Source organism: Antechinus flavipes, chromosome 6 (assembly GCF_016432865.1).
Source record: "Antechinus flavipes isolate AdamAnt ecotype Samford, QLD, Australia chromosome 6, AdamAnt_v2, whole genome shotgun sequence".
NCBI classification, from domain to species: domain Eukaryota; kingdom Metazoa; phylum Chordata; class Mammalia; order Dasyuromorphia; family Dasyuridae; genus Antechinus; species Antechinus flavipes.
This window is the reverse complement of record NC_067403.1, coordinates 100,888,486-100,916,224: the sequence shown is the minus strand read 5'-3', so window position 1 is coordinate 100,916,224 and position 27,739 is coordinate 100,888,486. Positions and strand designations below refer to the sequence as shown.

Sequence of the window (27,739 nt, the reverse complement as noted above, 5' to 3'; positions counted from 1 at the left end):
CTAAGCACTAGCAAAATGATCTGAAGAGATTTATGTAAGTGAATATTAATGAATATACAGATGGATGAAACCAAAACTCCAAAGCAGATTATTAAAAAGACAGATCCCACAATTTACACTTTGATTTTTGTAAGGAAGTGTCTAATTAAAAAAAAAATTAGGGACTATTCATTTTTTTCTTCCTCTTTTGCACAAATTAGTCCTAATAATTTTATTCTTAGTTGCCCCTGCTACCCATTAATAGAGCTTCATTAGATGTTGCTAATTTGTCCATTCTCCACCATGACTAAATAGGGCTCCCTACATGAAAGGAAGCAAGTTCTTGCCAGAAATGAGCCCGGAAGCTTTCTGATGTAAAAACTAAACATCATCAACAAGACCACCTTTCTCTAACAAGCCCAGCTGTGTGTGACTTTTCAATTCCAAACAAACCTAAAGAGCTCAATGCTGCACTCCCAAGGATACGCTGGAATATTTAACTATACAGGGTTTTTGCCTTAAACCTCCAGCCTGTAAAAAATCATCTAATCCCTTGCGTAAGGCCTATTATTTATGTAAAGTGGAAAAAACATTTATATTTCATGGTTTATCAGATTCAATTTGTAGCACTAGGGTCTATGCAAAAGCTTGCCTTTTTAAGCGTGATATGCAACCAGCGGAAGTTACCAACTGCTGGAGACCATTTCCAGAATCCAGACATGATGCTGCAGGGTCACTTAGCAACATACAAACACAGAGCACAACATTCGTGTTTAGATTAAATTGTTTCTTAAAGATAGGATTAGGCCCTAAAATAAACTCTCTCTTAGGTTCTCATTTTGGCCTTGCTTTTAGTCTTATGGTACGTGATCCCTCATTGTTTTCACTGAACTGTGGCTGTTTCATTCTCCTGCAGCAATCACCAAACAGGATACACAGAAGCATATGCAATCATAACAGCATGTTTTCTCCCAAGCAGAATTTGGACACTGTCAACCAGAACCTGAAGGGCTACTTATTTCAGAAAGATTAATCCAGGTGGGAAAACTTCATTGAAAAGGGCTTCTATTTTTATGGGCTATAATAGAACCCTTACTGAACGTCAATATCTTCCTCTTAACCCTGGTTCTCACCCTGCTTTTTGGACTGTTTACTGTAATTATTTTCCACTGTTCAGGGAATTTTGACCGTATGGGTTTCATTAACCCAACTGACTTTTCCACTCTAGCTCTCCTCTCTTCCCCCCTGGTCATTTCACATTATGGCAGGCTGCAATGTACCATAAAAAAGGGGGAATTCTCCCCCTGCTTTCCCTTTCCAACTTTCTTTCTTTCTTTTTTTTTTTTAGATGGGGTAAACAAAGAAGATAGAAAATAAAAATTATATAGTTTCCAGCCAAACAGAAAGCTACACAACAATGCAAATTATTTTACGCTTTGGGAATTAAGAGCCTGGAAAAAAGTTTAGGAACAGGGCCTTCTTTTGAGATGGCTCTTCTTGGAGTATTAATTTTATAATCTGCAAAATGAAGAGCATAGCAAATAACTTCAGACTGACAGATGTTATCAGGTTGAGATGACAAAATACTCTGTTAGACAGCTCTGTGGAGGTACGCCTGTAGCAACAAAGCATAAAACACGCTGGGGCCTAGGCACAAAAATGGTTTGCCATCTGTCAGTTCTAAATACCAGTCTGGGTTCTAATGGATGGTAAATCTCATCCCAATTTCTGCGTGGTGACTCACAAAACCAACATGAGGTCTGGCATGATTCTGGGTGGTTGGCAATACCTGCTAAATGACGACCTAAGATTTAAAAAGCAGGAAGTTTTGCACACAGGATTAAGACATACTGGCAAAGCCTTGTTGAGAAGCTTGAAGAGCATCTGTCCAAGCTGCAGGGGGCATTAAAAAAATCTCCCATGACAGTTTTAATGTGAGATAAATGTCTCTATCCAGCCAGCTGCACATTATTCAAGATCTTATTATCCCATGTGAGAATGATCCAGACCTTTTGCTTCTTTACTCCCTCAATTTGGCTATTTAAAGTAGGAAAGGTGACTTCCAAAGTTTTATTCTATATATTCTATTCCCAGTTGGTATGGTAGCCTTGGAGGCCGTTTGGAGCCACCAGTAGCCTCTGGAATTCTAATGACTTCACTTAAAAGTTAAGCCCACTCTGGGGGGACCAAAACAGGTGTGTTATTCTAACCTGGGTTGGAGAAGTAGGCTGAGAAGAGCCAGAATTAATCAATGATTCAAACTCTTTTCTTGTCCACCTTTCTTCTTCTACTTGGTGGGGGAAGAGCTATCAGGAAACTCTTTTCCTGATTCAAAGACTCCCTTAGAATTCAGCAGGGCAGAATTATGGGATCTCTGATGAAGGTCTGACCATTCCTTAAGACAGCAGCATTCCCAGGGCCACAAATCACTCTCCTGTGACCTAAGCGATGGCCCTGCGATCTGGCTCTTTCTCTTTGTGAGGTTGTAATGGTTATGGGAGCTCACTCCCTAAGTCCTTCCTAACTATGTGGGTGGAAGAGAATTAAGAGAGGAAGCCAAAAGTTGAGAGGACCCCACATAAGCACTATACTGCTTGGATATTTTTCTTCCAAGACTATATCAGTTTATATTCTGGTCATAGTCTATCTAGAAACTTTCTTATCTCAATCCTACTCAAGGGTTCTTTCAACCACAATTGGACATAAGGTAACACTATTTGGAGTGGTTAGAAAATCAGAGGATTTAGAGCTAAAGGCAATAGATGCAGTTCCCTCATTTTGAAGATAAGGAAAGTGAATGTTTGAGAGAGAAAACAATGTGCTCAAAGTGCAAATAATAAGCAGCAAAATCAGGATCTATTTATTTTAAGTTCTAAAAATGCCTCACTTTTTTCACCTGGAAAATGAGGCAGATGGACTATGGGCCTTTAAAGTTCCTTTCCAATCTAGATCTATCATTTTTTTATTTATGTGTGTGTGTGTGTGTGTGTGTGTGTGTGTGTGTGTATAATTTTTTTTTTTTTTTGCTGAAGCAATTGGGGTTAAGTGACTTGCCCAGGGTCACACAGCTAGGAAATGTTAAGTATCTGAGGTCACATTTGAACTCAGGTCCTCCTGACTTCAAGTCTGGTGCTTTGTCTACTGCGCCACCTAGCTGCCTCTATTATCTCTTTTTAAGTCTTTTTTTCCAATACCTACCTCCTGATTTTAAGATATTTTTATTTTATTTTATTTTTATAATTATTTTATTTTAAGATATCAAAAGTTATATGACAAGTTAAATAGGCAGCCCCCAGAATTATTTAATCTTGTATGGAATAATAAGCTAATCTTCAAATGACATACAAGATTGATTTGAATTACATTTCGGAAATCATAGTACTTTTAATGATTTGAAACTGCTGATTTTCCTTAACACCAGTATTCTTCTTGTGATATAATTTTACCTGTCTTAAAATCAGGGAATACAATGATCTCAGAGGAATTAAAATTATGCATAGCTCAGAGGGCAATGTAAAAAAGTGTGGGGATCTGTGGGTAGGCTATAGCAAGATACTAACAATAATTTCCAGGATGTTGTAAAGAGAAAATCATTTAGAGTATATCTGGTCAAAAATAGGAGATAAGCAACCAAACAAAAAACATTTATTAAGCACCAACTATATGGTACTGGGGATACATATACAAAAATGCGCTGGCTTTTGGGAAGCTTAATTTCTCAAGAATTGGAGAAAATTCTGCATGGCATCCCAAAGTTAATAAAAGGAAGGAGAGATCAGGGTAGACATTGTGTAGAGGATAAAAGTAAAAACACAGGCAAGAATTACAGAGGATAGAAAAACGTGAAGAATGCATTCATGGTTGTAGTAAGAACAATAGTTAACTAACATTTGTATAATAGTGTCTTATGGTTTGCAGAACACTTTTCCACATTGTTGACATTAAAACTGGCTTCTTCAATACCTGTTTATTTCCTATCCTTCCATGAAGGGTGCAAGACAGCTAGTGAGTCACAAAAATATTCCAAACACCACTCAATCACCATGAAAGGTTCTATTTTCCACAGTAGCAAGTGAGCTTCTGACCTAGCACTGGGTCTTAGTTCCTCAAAGTCTTCCCACTTGACTTTTCTTTATGCTTTTGAGAACCTTGAGTACGGTCATAGATTTTCTGATACAACTTAAGGAGCTCAGAGAATTCACTCTAATACTGACTGCACCATCAGGAATTTCAGACTTTTCTCTCCACCTTGAGGCTGTTTTCTTTTATATGTTGTTTTTATAATGTGAGTTTCTAGAGAGCAAAGATTGTTTCATATTCTCCATTTGTATCACAAGCACATAGTAAGTGCTTAATAAATGAACTAATTAATTAATTCATTCGTTTAATGCATATTTCAAGGTTTTAATTCATTACATTAATATTTCTGTCACCAGCGACTATCTAGAATGATTCCTTCAAAAGCCTATCTGATGTGATTAATAAGAAGTGATGAGTGAAACAAAGAAATGTTAATTAAAGCAAATGTTAAGACATCTTTTCCATTAACTAAAAGATTCTCTATTCTCTAACAAGGTACTATTTGAAAACAAAACAAAACAAAATTTCACATGAGCCAAAGGATGACTTCACTTTTCAACTAAACAGGGCCACTGTCAGACTGAAGACCTTATGAAAGAATTATAGAACAAGGTTCCTGATTAACCTGAAGTTACACTTCTCTTTACCTGGGGATTTGCAGCCAGGATAGTGTAATTTCCATCATCATCTAGGGTGGAGGCTGTAGTGTGAAGAGAACAGGTTCCATCAGGATCTCTTTGAATGCTGTAGTGATCACTTCTTGCAGAAATTTGCTTCCCATCTTTGAACCAATAGATCTGCAAAGAGAAATTATAAATGAACAGTAAGGGGATGGAAGAACTTCCTTTCCGACTACTTGCTTCTAGTGTGTGATCAGTAAAGACCATTATGCTATATTTTGTTATGTGCAAAACTTCCTTCACAAACACCCTGCACTTAGACATTCATTGTTAAGGGACGACCCTTGTTTCTCAAGAGCTATGCCAGTGCAATAGAATATCTGCCAGGGTTTGAATATCAGCCCAGTGATGGACAGTTGGCCTTTTGTCTGAGAGCAGCCCAACTCAATTCAGAGACCTTCATCGTAAAATATAGTTGAGAAGTACTTAATTTGGGGGGCATGGGAAATGTACAAGACCATTTATTAAGGCATGAAAGGACAACAATCTGGGTTAGTAGAGGGTATACCCACACAAAATGAAACAAAAGATATTTAAAGAAATAAAATATGTAGCCATAAGTTACTTATCTGAGAAAGGAAAACATGAAATAACTGAACTTCTTTTGGAAATAATTTCTTTTTCTCTAAACTGGAATTCTTTATTGAAATTGTGCCTATTCTTTTCTGGTAATATAATCTTAGTTTTTTATCTGAGCCCAAGACCCAGCATTCTCTTTCCCATTAAATGCCCTACTTTACTTCACCATTTACATCTTACCAGGATTTCTTTGTTTTTGGTCACTCATCTTATCTCCCACCATAAAAACAAACAAACAAACAAACAACAAACAAACAGTGATCATCTTTCCCTCATCAAATACAAATATAAAAAAGATAAATATTTATTTACAAACTGTCAGTTTAATTTCCCTCACTGAATTCTGGTGGGCCCTATGTTACTTATCTAGTTTATTATTAAGCTAATAAAGGGATCACACTATGTCTGTTTCATTTCCTTCTTTACATATGACATAATTTCTAGGGCATATGAGGTTGAAATCTTATACCTAAATAATCAACAGTTTTAATTTTTTCTTTGTATCCCTAGGATTTGGCATAGTGCTTAACCAATAAGTGCTTGCTAACTGATCTTCAATCTCTCCCTACATAGGGACTCTTGTTATCTGTAAATGATATACAAAAGGCTGCCTTTATCTTTCAAAATACAACAAAAAGACTACTTATTTACTTATTGTCTCTGCCATTAGACCTCGAGCTCTGTAAGGGCAGTCTTTTGCCTTTGTATCCTTAGCACAGTGCCCGACACATGTAGTGCTCACCAGATGTTTATCAACCCACAGTGTGGTCCAGAAATCATAAAAGCTAATGGGGTCTTGGGTTATGAAAAAAGTCTTGGCTGCTGAGAAGGAGGCGATAATTCCGATATTCTCTGCTCTGGTCAGACCACAACTATGGTATTGGATTCAGTTCTGGGCAACACATTTTTTGGAAGGACACTGTTCACTGGAAAACATCCCACAGGCAATCAGTTGTTGACAGGCTTGAGATCATGACATGCAGTTCAGTTAAAGGACTGGGGATATTTAGCCTTGAGAAGAAAAGACTCAATTGGAGGGTGAGGTAATGGCTGTCTTCAGGTCTTTGAAGACCTGTCATAGAGGGAGAAGGATTTGAGTTTTTCTCTCTGGTATCAGAGAGTAGAACTGATTGTTAGGAGTTGGTAAAGGGGCAAATTTTAGTCTTTACTTAATGAAAAGTTTCCTGACAATTAGAACTATCCGAAAACGAGACTGCCTCAGGAGGTTTCCCTTAATAATCATTAAATAATACATTAAATCATTATCACCATTAGTCATATAGTATTTATTAAGTAACTTTTGTCCAGTACTATGCTAGACCAAAAACCTTCAACAAACAAAAAATAAACGCAATCACTGCCTACCTTCATGATGATGATATTTTATTGTAAGAGACAATATGTACATTTAAGTATATAGAATTGTATGCACATATATATACATATATACACTTTTCTTATATATATGAATATGATATATACATATGATAAATGTACAAGATATACATATACATATATATATATATATATATATATATTTATATATGAATGTAAGATAATGTGGTGGAAGCTGCTAAGTAACTAGGGGACTAAGAAAAGCCACCTATGAAAGATGGGGCACAGTAAATAGACTATTGGATTTGGAGCCAGGAAGTGTCAAGTTCAAATCCTGACTTGGATTCTTACTAGCTACGTGACTCTGGCCAAGTTATTTAATTTCTTGGGAAGCAATCACTGTGACCCATCAGTCTGCCAACTGTTCCTGCCGGTACTACAGTCCCTGATGATTCAAAAAGGAAAATTCTTGCCACTGAAGTCTTTGATGCCCTTAAATGGTTCAGTGTCAGAAAATGATATCATCTAGGTAGTGGAGATGACACATCTATTTTGCATATCTATCTTCATCTGGCTGCACTTGGGTATATTTGACATTTTTGGTTTAGATAAAAGCTTGTTCAACTGTGGTTGCAACCTTATATGGGTCATGAAACATTTATTATCAGCAAATGTTTGATCTGTATACTCATTTTATATATCTATATGCCTAGAATTGCATAAAGATTCTTGGGCAAAAAGGACTCATAAGTAGAAAAAGTTTAAGAAGCCTTGATCTAGATCTCAGCTTCTTAAACTATGGTTTGCAACTCCCTGTGGGGTCTTGTAACTGAATGGGGGAGAGTGATGAAATTATGATTTATTATCAATAAATGTTTGATTTGTATACCTATATACCTGGGGTCATATAAAAATTTGTCAGGCAAAAAAGGGGTCATGAGTAGAAAAAGTTTAAAAAGCCCTGAGCCAGATGATTTCTGAGGCCTCTTTTGGGTCTAAATCTAGAATTCTGTGACCTGCCTGCAAATGTGGCCTTCATAACTTGTGAGAATTAAATGCATGAGCTCCTTTGTAGACTTTTTCTCCCAACTGTGAGCCACATGCCTCCTATATTCCCCATGGAACTCCAAAGATTCCTGTCAGATATAGTTCTTTCCCCACTTCCTATCACTGTAATAAGAGGAGAGGGTCTGAGAATGGGAAAAAAAAAACTGAGTTCAACTTCACAACAATTCCAAAACCTGTGAAATCCATTAGTCTTCTTAAAAAAAAAAGAGTTAAGAAATGAATTTTAGGATGTCTGGGTTTATTTCTGCTATTTCAGTGATAAGAAGCAGAGATCTCAGTATGCTTAAGTCACTAGGTGCTCATCACAAACCTAGTACCCCATAGAAGCATCACATCTATAATATAGTTATAAATCCCAATTTTCAACCCTTGTGCTAGAAATGTTATTGTTCCTCATTCAGACCTCTATGATAACCTGGCAAACCTCTACAATTAGCTAGGATAAGCCAAGAGTACATTTGAATCTGCAAGCTAAGGACCTAAGGGGATGAATTATATATTTAAAAAAATAAATTACAAACATAATTGATGATTTCATTTCTTTGAGTCTTTAAAAAATATTTGAACTCTGATATTCCACAAACTTTCTGAGATTACTTGACATTTACTTTGCATATATTAATTATCTAATTATTTTAATGTATATTTCTTAAATTGCACCTTCCTCATTTTTTCGTGGAAGTGGGGGAATCATGAGAGTGGAACATTGGCAGCCAGTCAAACAGATTGGAGAGTTTTGCTGAAATGCTTTTTTTCACTTTGTTTTTAAGGGATTAAACCCCTGGGGGAAGGAAAAGGGGTTATTGGATATACTTACAAATGAAAGTGATATAAAAGCAAATATTAATTTTTTAAATATGTATTTTTTTTGGTACATGATCTGAAGATAGAAATACCAATAATGAGGGAAATTCCTCCACAACTGAAGCTGGAACAACAACTGTCCCACAAGTTAATCTTAAAGTCAGAGTGCCCAGAATCATACAACTTGAATGCCAGCACTGATGCCATTCCATGGTGTTTCTTATACATTGAACTATATTAAAAAGAACATCATCATCTCTTCACCTTTGGTTGACAGTGGAAGTACTGTAATCTTAACATTAGGATAAATTTAATTGTCTTGACCTAGTATTTTAATGAAAACGAGAAAAGGGGTTAATAAACATAAATAATAACATGCACTTCTGTCTTAAACAGAGATGTGCTAGTAAATGTGTAACAACCAGCCTGGGTGGTGGAGGAGGAGAGAGGAGAAATGTAGAAATATATATCTGAATGCTCTTTGAAGTTTAATCTACACTGTTAACATTTTAACAAAAAAGCAATTCAAATTCTGATTTATTCCATTCGTGGTGGAATGCCCAAGGTGTGAATGCTTATCCTTAAAATTTAACAATGTACTGTACCATTTCCTGTACTATTACCACCTCACTCTAAGGAGGAGCTGTTGATATGCTATGGGGAAAGAAAGAACATTACTGTATCAATTATTATTCTCTCCTGAAAGAAGTTAATGATATACTCAAAAACTTCCAGACCTTTCTACAAGCCCAAGGATACTGAAGGATAAAAGATGAAGTGAAGGTTGTGTGGTTATCTTTGTTTAAGATAAACAATTTCTACAATAAATAGTACGTATGTTTATGATTAGGATATTCAACTAATTAAAATCTCTAAAGCCTATGGACCATTTCTCAATACAAAAAATTACATAGGAAGCCAATTATATTGAAAATTAAAAAAAAAAAAGCTGATGGATCCATTCTTGAACTAACGGCACTTTTGTAATTAAACCTCTCCCAACAAATTATTTTTTCTAAAAGAATAAAAGGCTCCATTTCTAATCTTTGAGTGCATGAATCTTCAAAATGTATTTTTCATCATGTTTATTTTTCAGGATCAGTTAACTGCAAATTCACATTATCCTTATTTATTTATTTTTTTAACATTAGGCTTTTTCTTTGATGAAATCAGGTGATATAAAAGAAAATTTAAAAAAAGTTTGAGAAAGGAAAGTACTTTCTTATAGATCTCCAGAATACACAGAATATCCTGTATCTTCTTTACCCTTTCTCCATCTGCATCATGTATTATCTGTTGGAAAGGAGAATGCTAATTCATTGCAATTAAGAAAATATTGCTTTTAGAGAACTATTATCATAGTTCACCTTTGGCTTTGGATTCCCAGCCACTCTGCACGTGAATGTCACCGGCATGCCCTCAAAGATCTTGTAATGTTTCAGCTTCATCTCGAAGTATGGTGCCATTCCATTCTCCGCCGGCACATCTCCTTGTTGTGATTCATCCCCGGAGTCATCCAGGTGAGACCGCTCCAGCCTGTACTCTATTTCACTGATGAGTCTTTGCTCACAGCTGGACACTTTGTACTCCTGCAGTAAGCGAAGAAAGGTCATGATAGCATCCAATAATCCCATCCCATGTGGCACAATGTATCTCACAAGCTCTATCATTCTACTCCATAAGGTATTTAAAAGATATTAGGCTTTTATACATGTGGAAAATATGGTGCTACATTGATGGAAAACATAATCTGGGCTCGAGTCAAGTTATTTGTAAAACAGAACATCTGGAAATGTGTACATATATTTGAAATTGTTTTCAAGTCCTATCATCCAAAAAAAAATCTGATTATTAATTTTTTTTCTTTCTCTCAGAAATTAAAACAACAACACTATATATATATATATACACACACACAAACATATCAAGGCCATGTATTTTTGAATAGTTAGTTCATAAAAATAAAATTCAACACAATACTGGTTTCTTTCCTTAGGCTGAAAACAGATTTAAGGTGGTGTGTCTCTCCAGAAGAATAACGATACATATGGTCAACAGCTGTAAGTCTACATAAGACTGTTTACACATAGATTATAAGAAAATGGTACCATGTCCTTGTCTATCACTCGTGACAATACCTGGCCTTCCTGCCTTCCCTCTAACCTTCTTTTCTACTTCATGTCTCTATAATGAACTGTTCTGCACCCTTTTAAAAAAAAAGACTAAAAAGTCAACCAAAATTTAGATTTAAAAGTGAACCAATTAAAATTAAATAGAAGACATGTGTTGGCAGCTTGCTAACTATTAAACTAGGTCTTCTCATTCTCTAATTGTGTAGTAGAACATTCACAAAATGATCAATTTGAAAATATTAGACCATGAGTTTTAACTATTGCTCTCTTAAATAGGTCACATAATCGGAAGGTCATAGAAGTGGAACAAGAATTTTTTGGATACTTGCTACTGTCTTTGAGCAGCCTACATAGTTCAGGGTGGAGTCTGTCCCATCCTTCATTTTTCTTATAGACATACTTATTTTATGAAATGTTTGTATTCTTTTGGAGTAATCCAGATTTGCTTGTTTACTCATGCGAAAACAAGCAACTCAATGGCTTTCAAGAAAGAAGTACAAAAAGAGATAAATCTCTTAAAACAAATATTTGGCCAGCTTCTTTGTCTATGTTCTATCAAATTTCATCAGCAAATGTGATTATCCTTTTACAAAAAAGGCAGAACAGATGTAAAAGAAGGCAACACTGGGTAACAAGCATCAGCTGATGATGGAAGGAAGATAGAATTACATTAGAATATCTAATTTAATGGCAGCAAGTCTGGAGTTGCAGTAATGCTATTCAGCTGAAATAATGTTAAAATATAAACTGGTAACATCATTTAAGATCAACTTGTGATAGTGAAAGATAGCTATCTGTGTAGATAAGGAGGGGTAGGAAAAACAACAAAGATACTAAAAGAATGAAAGATAGAAGAAAAAAGAAGAAAGGTGAAAATGGTAACCTTTTGACCATCCTGAGAATTCACTATAGAAGAAGCATGAAGAGAACCAATTTCCTGTAATGGCAGAAAAAAATAAAGGTGAAAACTAATGGTATACATGAGTAGGACAACAACACAATTTCTGGAGGTTTAGTTAAAATGGAATTGTTACGTTTAATATTTAACACAAGGTGTGGGGGGGAACCTTTAAGGTTTGGAGGTCATTGGTCATATTTAAGTAGGCCATGAGGAATAGTTAGTTTACTTGGCCTCCTGAAGAATAGTTTAATTGGCCCCTTAAACTTCTGTTAAAAGGCATTTTTCTGACTTGAGACAACATCTAGAAAGCCCAGAGACAAGATTTAAAAGATAATGTAGCAATTTCAATAGGTATAGGAAGTGTTTCCCTCCATGAGGAAAGCTTAAAGTACCACTTTAGGCCTTTCAAGTATAATTGCCCAATTCTTATCTTAAATTTTTTAAAAAATATTTTACACGTATTCTCCCAATTCTTAAGGAAGCTGTGGTTTCTTAATGAGAAATTTTCATTAGACAGTAATCTCCTTGAGAGCAGGGACAGTTTTGTTTTGTTTTGCTTTTTTTTTTGTTTTTGATTATCCTCAGTGCACAGCATAATGCTTGACACACTATGTTCTTAGTAGTTCTTAGTAAATGTTTGTTTACTGAGGGATTGATTGAAGCATCATCACTAACAGATCCCTACCCTATAGGTTTCATTGATAAGCATTGTTCTCCTCTGGGCAAAATACTGAATGAAAGGAGAGAATAAATAGAAAGATACTTGAAAGGAGAAAAGATGGAGTGGTGAAGGAGGGAGGAAAGGAGAAGAATGTGACGATTTTCACTCACTATTACATGAAAATTATGGTTTCACTATTTTGTGAGTCTTCCCCAGTCCCCACAAAACTGATCCAAAAAGTCAAACAATAATGATTTTTCTATTTTCTCAGGAAGCCAAAAACAATACAGCACCTGTGTAGCAGGCTCCTCTTCAGGTTCATGGATATTAAAAACTGTGGCACTGTCCGCACCTAGCAGTCGACGAGCCATTCTTTCTTCGTAGGTTAATCTCTGAAGAGAGGCAGGTGAGATGGAGAAAAAAGGTAGAGATTAGAAATTAAACTTCCTTAAGAAAATAACAAAAAGAAAATGGGCATTTTTCTACAGCTCCCCCCTTGCCATCTTCATCCTCCTGCAGGAGAACAAGTTTTGATTTCTCTCTTGTGCCTCAGTTGGCCTTCTTGATGCTTCTGAAAACATTACACAATGTTGAGTGATGAGATCATTAATTTTGAGAGCCATCGGGGAGACACAAATTTAAGGTGAGTAAGTAAGCCACAAGGCAGAAACTCATATGGAAAACACATGGGATGGTTCACAGTTTTAATGTTAAGACAAATGTGGATATTCACATGGCAATAGGTCATTTCTTTCTCTCAGTTTTTCATGTGACCTCATAACACTTCCTTATTAAGGAACTTTTAGATTAGTTTGATAGTGGTGATGACTTTACTTTTTGACTTCTTCAAGTTAAAGAACTTTGAGGGATTTCTGTACTTTTTGGTATTTGAGATGTGATCTAGATCTATCTATCTATATTTTTAATCCATATATATATGAATGGAATAATCATCCAGACTCTTTGATGTGAATAGAGCAGCCTAGACAGGACTTTGAAAGGTATTTGCCAAGGTGTCATCTGCTAATCTTTTTTTTTTTTTTTTTTTTTTTTTTCCCAACTTGGAGAGTGGCTGGTTAATCACTGGGCAAAGAAAAACAACCATTTTTTAGCCTGGTCTAGTGGAAAGAGCAGAAATTGAAGGTAGTGGATGCAGCATTCAAAGTCCATATTTAATGCTTACTCTCTAGGTGACTTTGGGCAAATGACTGCACTTTTGTGCATTTTAAATATTGAGCAAAATGAGGAGGCTGGATAAGCGGGAGCCTGTGATCTTTTCTAACTCTTCTTCCATGATCTATAAATGATCATTTCAAAAATACATTGAGTCTATTACAATACAAGACATGGTAGATTACTATGCTGCTATTTAGCTTATCTCTTGTAGGCATTGAATCTTGTAAAGGAGTTATTCTGGAGACATATTCTAATGGTCCCCCTCATGAGCTCTATTCTTTTTAAACAAAAATGTACCCTTACTCATTCTTACTCAAATTCTTACTAAGTCTGAAGTTTCAATCCAGCTAAACTTAAAATTCCTGAACATGGACCCAAAATTTACTGGAAGCATTATGGTCAAGAAAACATGATGGGAAAACTTATAAAACTAGGACTTTCTTGTGATGTGCCCGGTATTGGTTGGTGTTGGTCCCAGCTATAGCCAGGAAGTGAAACCAGAAATGTGCCAAATTAAAAACAGCCCCAAAGCTTTAACAATTTCCAACTTTAGATAAAGTATGTTTGTAGTGTGTGTGTGTGTGTGTGTGTGTGTGTGTGTGAATGTAAAGAAGAAGGTAGGGGCTAGCAGGGGGCAATGAACATGAAAGGTGTCAGTGTTCAAATAAATTCTCTCATCTAAAGAAAAAAAGTTGGAATAAATTAATTGCCATGTCTTGCATAATAAGTCTTGAGCACCACACAAAGTTCCCTTTCTAAATAGCCATTTATTCTTCTGTTGTCATTATTATTTCACAGCAAGACCACTGAGACCAATCTGAAGTCTCCTTCTTAAAAAATAGGCTTTCAGAGTAAACCAGCTATATTTTTAATTTTGTGTCCTGTGTCAGTAGGTCACTGAGGCAGCCCATACATAAACTTGGAGTCAGGAATACATATGTTCAAAGCCTGATTCAAACACTAGTTATTACCCTAGGTAGGGCACTTAACCCCTCCAACTCAGTTTTCTCATCTGCAAACTAGGAATAATAGCATCCACACCGGAGTGTAGTTGTAGATCTATAAAAGTTAGCTATTTTCTGTCTATGCCCCCTGGAGAGAATTAATTCTTTGTATAAGGAAGGTGCCTCCCCCCAAAAAAAGGTGAGAGAATAACATGTGATACTAGGGAAATGTTTTTGGACAATATCTTCTTCCATATAGGGAAATCTTGATCCATTTGTTTTAAAAAATTATGAATATTTGGGGGTACCTTATGAATGCCATTCATTGCTAAACTGGCATGCATTTTAACTTAATTAACAAGTACAAACAGCCTGTGGATTTGCTCCAACCAAGAGACATTCCGTATGGAATGTTTAAAAAAAAAATTGGAAAGGTGCCTTTACCTAGCTTGAAGAAGTTGACATTAAGTATTTGTTTTAGTATTTCAAGGGCTTTTAGTTGACAGAGCCAGGGAGTGCTTCCAGATCATGTACAGTTACACATGCAAGCACTTATTTCAAGAAGTCAATATTTTCCTTTTGTGGAAATCTTCTGCAGCCAGAAGAATTATGGGTAAATTTTCATTTGTGTTCTATTTCTTCTTGACGTGAAATTAGGATGCCCTTCCAATTAAAATCGGCATTCAATAACTTTCTTCTGCCATGGCCATGTTATGGTTCTGTACTCTCATTTTCTAAGCGCCCTGATAAAAATATGCCTGGAATGGTGACTTTTTTGACTCTGAAAGACACTCCTGTACAGAGAAGGTCATACCAATAACCCTTCCTCCTCCTTCCATATAAAAATCAGGTAATGATTCCTGCTCTCAGTCCAGACAAAAGCCCAAGAGGATTTTCTCTCTGCCTAAGAAGCACTGAACTCTCTAATCCCACTGTCCCAACTGTCTTTTTGAGGACTGGGATCTACTGAGAGGAGCATCAGCAATGAACATCGAAGAGGAAATAGTTGTGTCTAGTGAAGTGGAGAAAACATCTTGTACTTTCTTACAAGACCCTGAGTTTCTTCACTTAGCTTTTTTGTGGCATAAAGTTAATTTTTCTCTAGTTTTTTTTTTTTTTTTTCCCTAGATAATAAGAGAGCTGAGGGACTTCTGTTTTTAGAAACCAGCTTCATACTTACTAATTCTGAGTTCAACATCTAGCTGTGGTCTGGCACAAGTGACTGGGCAGGTCAATGGGGGTGGGGAAAAGCAAACTTATACCAATAAATAGAAAGTACATGTAGGAGCAGAATCAAAGGAAAGGAGGCCTTCATTCTAACACATATTCCTGGGCAGATACAATCCACTTCAGAGTCCTACCCCACTTTCAACTCAATTTGCCTGTATTGCTCTCCTCTCCATCTTTCCACATTTTCTCCCCAGATCTCTTTTATTCCCCTGCAGCATAGCCCAAAGAAACAAATGGTTCAAGAGAGCTGTGTAGAGGAAGTATAATGTCATTCCAGTTCTCTCTCCCACTAAGCCCCCAGTCCCAAGCTCAAAATATGAACTCTGAGATTTAAAGCAAAAAATGAAATTAAATCCAAAGGGTGTTTAAGAAATGTGCTTAATAAAGTATGCGACCGTTTTCCAAGCAGCTAACCAAGGGACCCTTTGAAGTCCAAGGCCCACATTTATAATTAAGTACCGGCTGTCCATTGTTCAGGAGGTCCTCTTTGAAGCGAAGCTTTCTTTCGAGGTCTTGAATGACAGCATCCTTTGTGCCTTGAATCTCTTCATCAGAGGCTATCCGAGCAGTTCTGCTGGCCTTCTTTGGAAATCCCCTGCAGGACAAAGCACAATAGGATTCCTAAAACACGATAGTGTCTTGCGGTGCATATGAATCTTTTAGTTCCAGTTCAAACAGAAAGACAGAGCATACAGTCCAACAGCTTGTCACTCTCATTCTTTTTTCTGCTATGTCTGCTGCAAACAATAATGGAAAGAATCATGAAAGGTATTGCTACAGTTTGAGTAACCTACTGTTGGAATGTCTGTGGGCTGAAAAACTGACATGTTTTTACAAAGGCAGCATATTTCACTAGAGAGACATAAGGGCCAGGGACAACTAGGATCTTAGTTTTAAGTTTTAGTGCTGTTTTGGCCACTAATGGTTATGACCACAATCAGGGATTACTTTCATTTTACATAAACTAAATCTCTGATATATTAGGTCCATTTTTTCCCTTAGTGTTAAATATTCCCTTAAGATCACATTCTTTCCTTGAGGCTCAGGAGATTTAGAACCTCATGAGGTGGTCTTGGGGCCATTTAGAATTCCAAGAGAGAAGAACTGAATCCCCTATCTATCTCTCCTTCCCCAAAGTATTTTTGCTGGGGGCAGAGCCAATATTCTGGGGCTATGGAAATAAGCAGTTAATAATGCTAGGCACTTGCTATATAGGGATCTTTCTTTGTCTAGGCCACCTATCTATCTGTGTACTGTGGCTTATTTTTCTCTACCTTACCCTTCTTCTGCTTGACTTGGGCTATAATAAGTTAATGATTAAAGTCCATGATTCCTGAAAAGACCACAATTTAATGCTTCAATTATAGAATAAATAGTTCTGATATTAAAAGAAACTTAGCAACATGAGATCATATCATTCATAGCACCTGGTTTTGTGGATACATACAACAAAACTCTGCTGGAAGCTGGGTTGGACCTGTTGAAATGAGTATTAAAAAGCTGTACTGCAGAATATTATAATTTTATCTCCATAGTAAAAAAAAAATCAATAAACTTGAATGGGAAGATTAATGTTAGGATTATGCCCATGCTATAATATGCTTTCTTCCCAGATCAATCCCTCACAGGAAAATCAGTCAAGAAAAAATAAACAAACATGAATTAAATGCCTACTACGTGCCAGGAATGGCACCAAGTACTAAAGAGCCAAAGAAATGCAAAAGGCAATCTTTGCTGTCCAACATGCAAAAAATTACATCCCAAACAAGATATATGTGGTATTAACTGGAGATAAACAACAGTCAAAAACCCCTTTTCTAGGATTAAGAAGGGTTGGGAAGGATTGCCACCTTCTATAGGTGGGATTTTAGCAGAAATTTGAAGCAACTCAGGTAAGCCACAAGATATGACTGCTCCTACTTCCAGTCTCCCAGAATGTTAGGTGCTACAGCTGAGGTTAGAATGTCCTATAACCTCTTTAAGGCTGAAATCTAGATCTTTTGTCACTTAACAAAGATTCTTGTGATGACAGAGGTCCAAAGGATTTTCTTTCCTGGAGAGCAAAGATGGCCAATTAAAGCTTTTACAGTAACATCCTTGAGAGGAGGAATGGGGAATTGATTTTTATTTCAGTGATTAAAGCAATGCAAATGAGTAATTTAAAATGCAGAAAAGTCCAAAGAACCAAAATCTTATGACTAAACTGTTTAAAAAATGTTAATATTGTTAATAATGATTGATAAGACCCTTCTTAGCTCTAAACATGTTCCTGGGATCAACATTCTTGTCATATTCATGGACCATTTCATAATTAAGAGAGTGGAATTGTTCTCATATCAGAACAATTCTACAATTTTAAACTTTACACTGAAGGCTATGCACTCTTCTCATGTAAAAATGGAGTATGCAGATTATTTTTGAGGGAATAAACCTAAATTATTAGCCAACATATGAAAATATACCCCCAAATTACCAGTAAGAAAAATGCAAATTAAAACAAGTCTGAGGTTTTATTGTACCCCCATCAAATTGGCAAAGATGAAAATTATTAAGTGATGAAGAGAATATAGCAAGATTAGAACATGAATATACTTGTTGGAGATGTGACCTGGCTCAGTCATTCTGGAAACATAAGTGACCTAAGTATCACTATTAAGTACATACCCTAAAGATGGCAAATACAAAAAGAAATGTCTCGTATATCAAAAAAATATTTTTGTGGAAGCAAAAAAACTAGAAACAAATTTCTCACTTATTGGGGAATGACTGAACACATTTCAATGTGTTAATGTAATGGAATATTTTTGCGTCAAAAGCAACAGCAATAATGAAAAAAATCAAAGAAATTTAGAATTTGTATGAACTGACACAGAGAAAAATACAGAACCAAGAGAACAATTTTCATAATAGCCACCCTAATGTAAAAGAAAACTGCATTTACAGAACAATAGAACTCTGATCAATGAAACTGACAATCTTAATTCTAGAGGTTGGACAGTGAAACATACCTTCTTTCTCTCTGCAGAGAGGTGGTAGACTACAGAAATAGGATACTTTCAGACATGGAAAATATGTAGGCTTGTTTTGCTTAATTATATAACATATATACACACATATATAATTAACTATAATATATATGTATATGTAACATATACATATAATAACTATTATATATATACACATACAAACATGTGTGTGTGTGTGTGTGTGTGTGTGTGTGTGTGTGTGTGTGTATAATTGAAAGGATTCTCTCTGGCCAAAATGTAGAATAAAAGCTGACACAATCGTGATGAAAACAAGAATCAAAATAAATAAATAAATAAAGGTGGATAGGAATAAAATGACCTGATCCTATAAGCTTATGTTTTATTCTCACTCAACTTAATTTACATGCTAATCCAGAAAATGTTTAATTTTACATAATATATTTGGATCTCTGAGACATAGAAAAGATAAGACAATTTTAACCAGGGGAGCATTATGCCTGGGTTTTTGTTTTATGAGTATGTTTGGCTTTGACTGAAAATCTATTTGTCTTTCAAGGCTAGCAGAATGAAGCTGAGATGATCCATGAGTGACCCTGAACTGATGAAGCCCAAAATCTGGCAGCAGGAAGGAACATCTGCTAAGTGATCTTAACACCAAACCAAGCCTACAAGTAACCAGCAGAGCCTGGTTGTAGCTGAGTCTATGTGCCCAGCAGTGCTTGGAGATTAACTGAGTAACATGTCCAATGGAAATGCCATACCAACTAGCAGCATGATAGTAGCATCATGAGAAGATGTGGATGTGGAAATAAGAATTTCCCCTTCAATCTTAAAGGAGGGAAAGGGATCCACATGTGCAAAAATGTTTGTGGCAGCCCTCTTTGTAGTGGCAAGAAATTGGAAATTGAGTGGATGCCCATCAATTGGAGAATGGCTGGATAAATTGTGGTATATGAATGGTATGGAATATGATTGTTCTATAAGAAATGATTAGCAGGATGCTTGAAGAGACTTACATGATGGTAAGTGAAATGAGCAAAACCAGGAGAACATTATACACGACAGCAAAAAGACCATACAATGATCAATTCTGATGGACGTGGCTCTCTTCAATAATGAGATGATTCAAAACAGTTCCAATTTTTCAGTGATAAAAAGAATCATCTATACCCAGAGAGAAGACTGTGGGAACTGAGTGTGGGCCACAACACAGCACTCTCACTTTTTCTGTTATTGTTTACTTGCATTTTTGTTTTCCTTTTCAGATTTTTTTCTTTCTAGATCTGATTTTTCTTATGCACCAAGATAACTGTATAAATATGTACACATATTTTGAATTTATCATACATTTTAACATATTTAACATGTATTAGACTACCTGCCATCTGGGGGGGGAGGGGAAAATTTGGAACAAAGGTTTTGCAAGGGTCAGTGTTGAAAAATTACCAATGCATATGTTTTGTAAATAAAAAAAATTTTTTTTAAAGAAAAAAAAGAATTTCCCCTTCATATGGCTACTTGTATACTTCATTTTTTTTATGCCACAAGTGATTCTTGTTGCATATCCAATCTTTCCACTGCCAATATATATATTTGTGAGAGACTATGCACCAGATTTCTGTGGTGAAATGTTCCATTTTGCTTTTCTTTATGTGCCTTTTAATTTAATGCCTTTATTCTGATTTGTGTCCTCTGGCTAAAGAAAAAGAACACATCACTGAGGGCTCATCATTATTTAGAGTGGAAGAGTTTTCATTAAGAGTCTTGAACCTGGGATAGTTATTCTAGAGGTCCCAAATGTCAAAGGAGATTCTTGAGGTAAAATTCCTCTCTGTTAGAAGGTAGAGTTCTATGACATGTATGTGTGGAGGCAGTTATCGGGATGTGATGTGAGGTAGTGATGGTGATGTGACTAAACATTGCTAAAATATTGATTTAAATAAAATAAGGGAAAGAAAGCTGAGATAACTAGACGAAGGAAAGAAGACTAAAGATAAAAACTAACAAAGGAGAATGTTTCCAGTTTTGACTTCCAGCAAACAACTAACAACCTACTCTATGAGGAAGAATTAGAGACATATTTCTCAAGTTACCTTAGTCTAAAATGGAATGAATGCGTTAGGTAACATGAGGTAGGCCATTCACTTTTCCTTGGGTTTTTGCCACCCAGGTAGTTCATCATTCCAGGTAGTGCAATTAAAATCATCCCTTCATCCAAATAAAAACCACAGCCATATTGTGTTATTTTCCCCTTCTTTCCATCCCTTTCTAGCTTTCCCTAATGGTATTCCTTAGAGAGGTACTATTTAGGCTGAAGTGGAAACTGTCTTTTCTTTCATTCAAAAGATTACTTCCCCTTCACCAATATAACTTAAATTACATGAATTTATTTCATTTAGAGTTAGTATAGACTACAATGCTAAAAAGTAACAATCTATTGGTAACTAAGTGCCTGCTCAATGTTTCAGTTACAAAAGCAATATAGAACATGGTTCCTACTCTTAGAGTGTTTACATTTTAGCTGAGTATCACATATTGAGCAAAAGAAACAATCTAATGTTAAATTGTGTTATAATGGTTCTATACACATCAGAGAAAACATGTTACTTGTTTGAGTAGCTAGACAAGCTTCATGTAGAGAGTGGGAGAGGAGCTGGGTGCTGAACATGAGATGAGAGATGAGAGAAAGGAAGGTATTTCAATCAGATTGAGCAACAACAAAGAAATGAGACAGAAAAATGTATGTGAATGAAAATCTTTGAATGAAAAGATCTGCTAAACTCAGTCAACAAGCACGTGGTATTAAGCATTTATTATGAATTGGGCTCCATGCTAAGAGCTAGGTATCTAAGGCAACAGTCTTTGCCCTCAAAGAACTTACATTCTAATGAAAGGAAACAACAAAGTAAATGGGAAGTAACATTGGATAGAATACACCAGCAGCTGAGGGTAACTGGAAAAGACCTCATAAAGAAGGCAAGATTTGAGCTTAAAGAAAGCCAGGGGAGACAGAGATGAGGAAGAGAACTCAGGTACAGAAGCCAGCGAGTAAAGAGAGAATGCAAAGAGCAGGAAGGTTCATATCACTTGTAGGAGAGAGTTAAGTGTAGAAAGAATGAAAAGCTAGAAAGAAACCAGATTGCCAAGGGCTTTAAGTGCCAAAGAGAGGATTTAAGCAAGGAGTTACTGCAGGTTATTGGGGGGACGGAAGGGAAGGTGACATGGTCAGATCTTTGTTCTAGGAAAATCACTTTGGCAGCTGGTAGAAGATAGAACTAGAGTGAGGAAAGACTGGAGACTGGGCAGGATCCTGCTAGTGCTAGCAAAGTAATGAGCTCTTCTATCAGAGTGGTGGCTGGAGGAGAGAGAAGGGAATGTGTACAAGACATATTATTTCAACAATAAGATCTGGTAACAGACTGAGTCTATGGGGTAAATGTGAGTCAAAGATGACATCAAAGGCTGTGAGTTCATATAACTGGGATGACTTCAGTGTCCCCGATTTTAATATGGAAGTTGGGAAAGGGGGAAGTATAGGAAGTCATTGAATTATAATGTACAATTAAGCACAATTTGTAAGTAAAGTTTACTACATAGGCCAGATCATAAAGAGCCCTTGAAAATCAGGCAAAAGATTTTGTACCTAACTAATAAGGTAGTCAATAGGGAACCTTTGTAGATATTCTTGGATTGTAAGCTCCTTAAAGATAGGGACCATCTTTTGCTTCTTTCTGAATCTTCAAGTACTTAGAACAGTGATTTAGATTTAGAAAGAGGCTCAGATACAATCCAGTTCAATCCTTTACTTTAGAGTTGAAGGGATGGAGGTCTAGAGAGTTTGTGACTGACCGAAGGTACTAAGAATCATATGGAAGAATTTGAATTCAGGTGCTTGAACTTGAAAGCCAGTGCTATTTCTCTCATCCTATCAAACATTTGTGACAGATCCTAATAAGTAATATAAGAACCAATGACAATATTTTACATAATTAATGTATACAAGATCCAAGTACTTGTCCTTTGAATTCCCATAACCACTTCATAGGATTTATTTTTCATACTAATCAGGACCTAGCTATATGTGCTAAATTTCTAAAGGAATACGACTAGATATGACTTCTATCATATGTATCGATATAACAATGTCAATTGAGATCTGATCCACAACCTGTAGTCCTAGAAAATTGCCTGGTCACAGAACGTGGTAGAATAGGTTTGTAAACCCAGCTACTAGGGATGCTGAAGCTGGCAAACCTCTTATAGAAATTTTGTGCTGCAGTCCAATGCTGTAACATGTATTGTTCAGTAAGTTCAGCATCAATACACTGAGCCTCTGGTATCATCAGGTAGACTGAAGGAGTGTGAATTCAGGTCAGATTGAGTAAATCAAAGATTCTGTCTTGATGAGTTATGGGATTGGTATAAGTAGCCCCTGAAATTCTGGCCTGGGTGACTTAGGATGACTCAGTCTTAAAAAGAAAAAAAAAGGTTTAGGGAACTAAGAGATAGTGACTTGTCCAGGGTCACACAGACAACATATATGTGATAGAGCAAAGCACTAGAGATATCTTATTGACTTTGTCCACTATGCTATAATGCCTCATTTCTAAATCTCTTCAACTCTAAAATTTAGTTATAGATTTTAAAATTGCAACATAGATTTTCAACAAAATTATAATACATTTTGTATCCTTCTGAATCTATGTACTTAGAAAGCTTAGTTGTTTTGATTTTTAAAAAAAATATAGTTGTACATATGCAAGTATATTCAAGTACTTTTGATTAAGGATTTGTTGAGTAGAAATGAACTGGTTTATCTTCACTGAAAAATGTCAATTGTTTTAAGTACCTATCTTTTTTCCATCTGACTGCTTTGAAATAAATGTCATTGTGAAAACTCTTCCAAGACTTTCTTTACCTTCAAACAAAATACTTAGTTTTCCTGGACAGATAATTATTGTTTCACGTTGCCACACATGCTTTTTAACTTTATACTCATTATATTTAATTTCTCCATTCATTCCTTTTCTCCTTGGAGAAATCGCCTATGATTTAGATTTATGTTCCTTGGTCAAATTTACCTTCTTCTTGCAGCTTTCAGCATTCCTTTCTGTGTATTAGAGTTTAATCTTGTCTTTGAAAATTAAATTTTAAAATTTTCCATATCAGGGTTGAGTTATTTGTAGTTTGTTACTTGCTTTGAACAATTCTAGAAATCCTTCTTAAATGATTTCCTAGAATATAGTGCAGATATTTTATATTTCCCTTACAGCAAAATGATTCATTTATTTTGACCTCTTCTATATCAGTCACTTGTATTCTAGGTTAGAGTTATCCAATTTTTTCAATTGTCATGGGCCAACTGGTTGCTTCTATTTTTTCAAAATTTTCATAATGATCAATAAATATTATTTCTTTCTGATCTTAAGACTACTTGTAATTCCAGCCTTAGTTCCTTTCATGATTCATTTTTCAATCAATTTTTCTTGTTATTTTCTTTCCAAACATTAATTTCTTGTGGAAATATGTTTAGAAAATACTGTACATGTTTAATCTATATCTGATTGCTTATTGTCTTGGGGAGGGGAGAAATGGGAGAGACCAAGAAAAATTTGGAACACAAGATTTTGCAAAGGTGAATGTTGAAAACAATTTTTGCATGTATTTGGAAAAATAAATGCTATTAAAAAACAAGTGTTAATTCTTAATTTCTTGGTCATCTAAGATTATTTATTTTTCCATCATTGTGAAGTCTGATACTTTTGCTATCTTAATTATCCCTTAGGTTTATATATATATTTGTACTCTGCTTTTCTTTCTTTTTTAAAAGCAAATGTTAATTACCTTGCATATTTGTTGTTGTTGTTTTTTTAGCCATTATTGATTTTATTCTTCCTTTTCTTTAATATAAGTCCTTTTTTTTAAAGAAAACGTGAGAAGCCTGATTATCTTGTAGTCTTTCATCTTAGTTGGAAATCTATATTTAGTCCTTAAACATAGGAGGATATTTCAATCCTTTGTGGATCTATTTCATCAGGGTAATAGGTATTCTACTGGTAATAGACTGCAACTTCCTTTCTCCTTTGTTTACTGTCTTTGTGGTTTGCTGTGACTGGGAAAGAAAAAAAAAAAAACATAGCTCCTGTGGGAGCAAACTTGTAAGATACAAGGGAATAATATGGTGTTTTAGGGAGATTAGTATGGCAATATATAATGGTTAGATTGAGGCAGAATTAAAGGCAGGAACACTCAGGTGCATTAAAGTCTAGACATAAGACAATGACTTGGATTAAAATGGTAGCAATGAGAATGAGAGTGGAAAGGGTAGTTGAATTAATACATTTTGAGGCAAGAAATGAATTTGGTGATAAATTGGATAAAAGAAGATGAATATGAGGAGGGTCAAAAGGATTCCAAGATTTCTTGCTGGAAGAATATTGGTAATTGGTAATATTGGTAACAGAAAAATAAAACAGTAGGAAATGAGTATGAAACAAAAGCAGTATTAGCAGGAGGGCATGTTAGAGAGAATGGTGCACAGAGGATGAATAAGCTTTCCTTTCATAAAACTTCTGCCAATTGCATCTGTTTGGACATCTAGTTAAATGTGTGCTGGGGCACAAGCAGTACAAGCTGATTGTGGGCATGACTTCCCATGATTTCTGCATAAAGTCTTCCTGCTCTTCCAGAATTGAATCTTTCTCTGTGCTCAGACTAATAACTGTGTGTGTTAAGGATGCCAGTCTCCTAGCCTAACAGCCAAGGCTAAATAATATTTCATGAGAGCTCCAAGTAAAACTTATTTCTACATTGAAGCTCAGATTGCCAAGTGGAGTAAAAGATGATCTATCCCATTTTCTAACCCCAAATCACAAGTTAGAAGCAATCTATCAGAAAACTAAAGGAAGAGCTCATCTCTGAGTACAAGAAATACTAACTGTTTAGAAAAGAAGAAAAAAATAGGTGACTGAAAGCTGCACAACCTTTAGGCCAAAACAAACGCCAACTCATGAAAGACCTCACATAGTAAATAAATCAGGATAAATACTCTTTCCCCAAATGAACAAAATCTATTACTGACCTGTTTGTTTTTGCTTCAATACTATGTCAATGTCTTTTTTTTTTTTTTAAGTAATATTCATGTGGTTGGAAAAAACACACACTAAACAACACACATATAAAAGCATCTGGAAAATAAAATCTTCCAGATGCAGCCACTGTCAAATCACAGGAGGTAATTTTTTTGTTTTTTGGCTACTGAACCAACCCTGAGAATATCCTTCCCTTGATAGAGTATTCTAGGTCAGTACTGTCAGTACATATCAGGAACTCCCAAATCTCCAGAGCACAACTTGGATTTAAAAGATTATGTGTCTGTCTACTAACTGAAAAGTCAGGGTTTTTTTTTTTTTTCCTACTAAAAATGCTCTTTATCTCTTATTCAGTGAGACTTGGTGATGAGTCAAACTCAGAGACATAGAACTAAGTTTGTGTAACCATAGATTTAGAGCTGGAAGGCAACTTAGAGGTCATCTAATGCAAATCCTTAATTTTTCAGATGAGGAAACTGAGGTCCAGAAAGTTAAGTGAGTTATTGTTCAAGTTTTTATGATAACTATATAGCAGAGGTAAGATATGAACCCAATTATCAAAAATTCAACAGTTGGTATTATGTATATTTTAGATAATCCTTGACATGTGGATTAAAGTGACTGTAAAGTGAATTGCTTCATACAAGGTCTCCTTTTCCTATTAACTTTACTTATAAAGTTGAAGATGTGTCCCCATAGAAATCAATGTGGCCAAGGTGTAATTAAAAGCATACTAGGAAGCAAAGCAAACTTGTAAACATCTATCTAGAGGAAAAGTCAATAACTTCAAAATGGATTTTGGATACTATGCCACCTAATAACGCTAACAATCTCTAATGAACCAATCACCAGCAACCACATATACGTATTTATTTTCTAATGAGTTTAGTAATTGAACAGATAGAACTTTGTCAAAAAGACAAATAACATGATGAAAATTTCCCTATCAGCTTCCTACCCTCACAATTGAAAACAAATTCTGAGATATACCTTTGAGACTGAATTTAGTAGAAAGATTTTTTAAAAATACATCGGGGATTTTTGTGAATACTGGGAAAAGTACAGTGAAAAACAATATACAAAAGTTTGTATAGGCGATTCGCATGACAAAGAAAGCTAATCTGTACACTGGAATATGTGTCTTCTTTTCTTTTGAATGAACTGTTTTAATTGGGTTAATCCTACACTTTGGAGGTCAATGTTTAGTCTAAGATAGTAATTTATCTGTCTGTTCCTCTTTCATTTCTCTTGTCTGGGGACGGGGCCCCACAGGGGAGAGCATTAAAGTGGCCCATTAAAGTGGTCCACTATTTGTGTTACCATTAAAGCCCTGTTTCAACAGTAACAGGAACAAAATAAAATTCTTTGGACTGCTTGGTGATCCCCAAAGTCTGCTGGAGAATCAGTCACGTCTAAGCACACACTACCACAGGAGGGCCAGTTCGATCTTGGGCTAGCACTATCCCAGACAGTCTAGGCAGTGGGGGGTTCAGAAGCATGTTATCTCTCAGCTTCCTGTCTGTCCAGTATGGTAGTAGGAGTGGGGTAAAGTAAGTGGGAGGGAAGTTTACTAGTGACTTTTCTTGGGAAGCTCCAAACACCAGTTTTGGATTTTATCTTAGGGGAAGCCTAGGGCAGAATCCCAGCCAGTCTAGCTGCTTCTGGGTATTCATTTATTCATTCATCATTCTATATGCCCCAAAAGAAACCCCAATACATTTCAATATAGTATAGATATCCTACTGTTACTACCTCAAAGAAAAAATGGTTCAAGAGTTCAAGGTCATTAAGTGGGGAAATAGATAAAACCCTAGGTCTAGAATCAGGTACATCTGAATTTCAATGAGGCTTCTGAGATTTATTGTGAAACCCTGGGCAAAAGACTTCTTAAGTTTCCTCAAATGTAAAATGGAGATAATAATAGCACCTACCTTAGAAGGTTGTTCTGAAGATCAAATGAGATGAAAGCGCTAAAATACTTAGCATAATATGGCACATAGTAGGCACTACATATATAAACATCCTTTCAGAATTGAATCCTTATCTTATACAAATTTTAAAAAAAAGAATTACTAAGCAAAAGCAATGACCA

At 35.7% G+C, this 27,739-nt stretch overlaps 1 protein-coding gene across 10 annotated transcripts in view; it reads right to left on the bottom strand.

Moving 5' to 3' along the window:
* PALLD (palladin, cytoskeletal associated protein) overlaps window positions 1–27,739 on the bottom strand; it is a 485,836-nt gene that overhangs the window by 23,551 nt on the left and 434,546 nt on the right. For 9 of the 10 annotated variants that reach the window (XM_051964161.1, XM_051964163.1, XM_051964169.1 and 6 more), the window contains 5 exons: window positions 16,029–16,164; window positions 12,513–12,611; window positions 11,541–11,594; window positions 9,893–10,114; window positions 4,707–4,856 (listed from right to left, as the gene is read on the bottom strand). In XM_051964161.1, coding sequence (XP_051820121.1) covers window positions 4,707–4,856; window positions 9,893–10,114; window positions 11,541–11,594; window positions 12,513–12,611; window positions 16,029–16,164 — 661 coding nt within the window. The remainder of the gene's footprint in view (window positions 1–4,706; window positions 4,857–9,892; window positions 10,115–11,540; window positions 11,595–12,512; window positions 12,612–16,028; window positions 16,165–27,739) is intronic. The other variant, XM_051964162.1, reaches the window with a different exon arrangement.